The sequence below is a fragment of the Rasamsonia emersonii genome, assembly GCF_000968595.1.
Source record: "Rasamsonia emersonii CBS 393.64 chromosome Unknown ctg1118621760087, whole genome shotgun sequence".
NCBI classification, from domain to species: domain Eukaryota; kingdom Fungi; phylum Ascomycota; class Eurotiomycetes; order Eurotiales; family Trichocomaceae; genus Rasamsonia; species Rasamsonia emersonii.
In genome coordinates this window covers 64268-67275 of record NW_013563200.1, presented here as the reverse complement: position 1 = coordinate 67275, position 3008 = coordinate 64268, and the positions used below count along the sequence as shown (strand labels likewise).

At 49.6% G+C, this 3008-nt stretch overlaps 1 protein-coding gene across 1 annotated transcript; it reads right to left on the bottom strand.

The window, feature by feature from the left end:
• Nucleotides 1-202: 202 nt before the first annotated feature.
• T310_3864 (uncharacterized protein) lies at nt 203-2699 on the bottom strand (the record flags this gene model as incomplete). Its single annotated transcript, XM_013473282.1, has 6 exons — nt 203-279; nt 316-380; nt 444-982; nt 1065-1769; nt 1885-2441; nt 2489-2699. 6 exons carry the CDS (start codon nt 2697-2699, stop codon nt 203-205), a joined length of 2154 nt encoding a protein of 717 aa, XP_013328736.1.
• Between the last annotated feature and the right edge of the window lie 309 nt (nt 2700-3008).

Genomic DNA, 3008 nt, shown 5'->3' with positions numbered 1-3008 from the left:
AGTTTAAATGATTGCACTGATTTATATTTTATTTCATACTAGGTAAATATCTAAATAAGGACACGGACACGGAAAATAATTTCCTCGTCTTGTCAGTTGCAATTTGCATGCCCAGCATTCGTTCTATTCTATTATGACCACTGACAGATGGGCAATATGTACACAAATTCGGTGTAAACGTCGCATTCGAGACCATGCGCAATTAACCCCTATTTATCCCTCTGGCTAGCAAGGAGGAAGACTCTCTGCAGTGATTATTGGGTAAGTCATGCATCCTAACTATATAACTATATCACAGGATAAATGCTTACTTACCTGCACAGCTACTATCCACATAGTATTCAGACACATATTCTCCCTTGGTGTTCTTGTCCCAGTAGCTGCAAACGAACACGTACCATTAGCAAAAAATATCCACGTTAGCAATAAAGGCAAGTCCATACCTGTTTCCATTGATTTCTTCACCAGTCGTCCGGCATACAAAGCTCACTATCGTTCCTGCTGGATACTCGCCCATAGACGTACAGCTTGTGCTGGGACAGAGTCTGTGGTTGAGGAGATTGCCAATGATCTTGCAGTCTTTAGGTCCGGATCCAGAAGGAATGGCGGTTGGTTTTGCTGGATCTGTTGGAGTAGTAGGAGGAGGAGTAGATGAATGTTCTGGCGGTGCCTTTGTGCTTGTGCTAGGTTTTTCTGGCTTTGTTGTATTAGGAAAAGGAGGAGTAGGAGTAGAAGGAGGAGTAGTTGAATCTTCCGGCGGTGCCTTCGTGGTTGTGGTAGGTTTTTCTGGCTCTGCAGTAGTAGCAGTTGAATGCTCCGGCGGTTCCTTTGCAGTTGTGCTAGGTTTTGTTGGCTCTGTCGTAGTTGAATGTTCTGGTTCCTTCGTGCTTGTGGTATGTTCTGATGAAGACGCCTTGGTCGAGGATGATCCTTTCGGTTCGGCAAACAGGCATGATTTCCACAAATCCCACAATGTAGGAGCCTGTAATAGGATTTTAGCACAAGAGTTCTTGCTTAAACGACAGTTTCTTTTTTTTTGTTGTTGTTAGAAAAAATTTACTCACCCACAAGGTCAGCTGAATCCGTGTACCGATGTCGAATCTCTTGTCCAGGTCTCCCGCCGTGCGTATCGCGACGTCCGTCTTTCGCTCGACCTCGTTCGCAAACGTGTCAACCTGTTCTGAGCCTTCGATTTCGAACCCTCTCTTGAAAAGAGGCGCGCTGCCTCCAAAGACGGGTTGATCTGTAATGTCGGCCGTAATGGCGAGGTCACCCCTCTTCCCAGCCCGGAGAGCAAGAGCAGCACCAACCGAGAGGTCAACGCTTGTACCGTCCTCGTTCTTCTGCGCGCACACCGACTCCTTCGAGTCAAACCCATCGATGGCGGCTTTGAAGTCGGGTAACTTGAGGACCAAAGCCGCTTCCAGCCCCTGATTGAAGAGCGTAAACTGCGGACCAAGCGTCCACTGCAGGTAGACGCTGACATCGGCAGAGATGTTGTTGCTGAGGTGGAAAGGCTTCGCCTGGAAGGTGGGCAACCAACCGTGGAACTGCTCATCGTCCGGGTTTACCAGGTCGAGTTTGGCCACCGCCGAGTCTTGCAGCTTTGCAACGGCGCCAAAGTCGATGGTCACGGCATCCTGCGTTTTGGAGAGCGAGATGCCAATCTTGCCCTTGAAATGAGTCGCAAATCCGCCGATGTCCGGTATCTCAAAGTCCCAGGCGGGGATGGGAATGTCCAGGAACCCCTTGGAATAGCTGACGGAGATCTGGTCGGGCAGTTTTGGGCGTTTCGAGACCGAGGCGCAGGCCGAGATCTGCCTGCACGCTCCGTGGAGATATGGTCATGGATATCTCGACGGGGACGAGGATCTCCACCCTCACTTTAAACGTGACGTCGAGACTGCCGGAAATCCCACAGTCGGTGCAATCCAGCCTGAATGTGCCGCCGGACGGGATGTGTTCATAGAAGATGTTTCCATCCAAATTGTTGCTCAGGGGAACGGAAAACCCTTTCGTAGTCCCCCATTCGCCGAACCGTTTGCTCAGATTGCTTTGAGGAGGAGGCGACACGGTACCATATTCAAGGTCGAATGTCTGTGCGACTTCTTGCCAGGCTTTTTCGGAGCCATGGAGGTGGACGGTGGAGTGCTGCTCGTCGTACTCGACGCTGTTGATATAGAAGGGCACTCGCTGGTCGTCTGGCCCGCAACCAGGGTCGTCGGCAATCAGGATGAAATGGTGATTTTCGTGTTCATTCACCCAGTTCCAAGCCTGGATGGCGTATTGGAAGGCGTCATGGTCCACGAACTCCAGCACGGTCGTGTTACCGCACTGGACGGATTTCAGCATGGAATGGAAGCGTTCCAGCGAGATGATCAACTGGTCTCCTGAGGAGGCGGTATACAATGTCATATTGGCAAGCATATAGTCGGAGGTTCCTAAGTCTATCAGCATTATCGCTTATGATAATATTTTGTTGGCTTACCATTTATAAGATTCCCCCATAGGAGCGTCTCGGACTCTCTAGGGTCCAACACCGTGAAGCCCTGAGCCCGCGCGGATAATGATGCTCCATCGAGGTTCGGCAGATAGAGAGGTTTGAGGATGTTGCGGCCAGCATTGTCGTCTCCCTGAACCAGCCGCAGGAAGCTGAAGAATAAGCAGCTGGCTGTTAAAAGGATGGAAGAAAGGTGCATTGTTGCTGGGCACGAACAACCAAGCAAATTATCAGTTTGACGGACGATGTATCAGATATCACTCTGCGGGAGACATTTATTCTTATTTATAGACGAGTGCTGGTCCTGTGGATTTCATGTATCGTTTACGCCAGATCTTGGCTTGTCCACTCGATACGAAGAAGTACGATTGCAATCACCCTGGTTTAATCAATTATAGTTCATACAGATCGCCAACGACATGAGGCAGTGATAAGCTAAGAAAATGCATGCCTGCAAAGGCATAAACACGAGCCGTTAAGCTCTCCGTCTCGATCGGGAAATAAATCA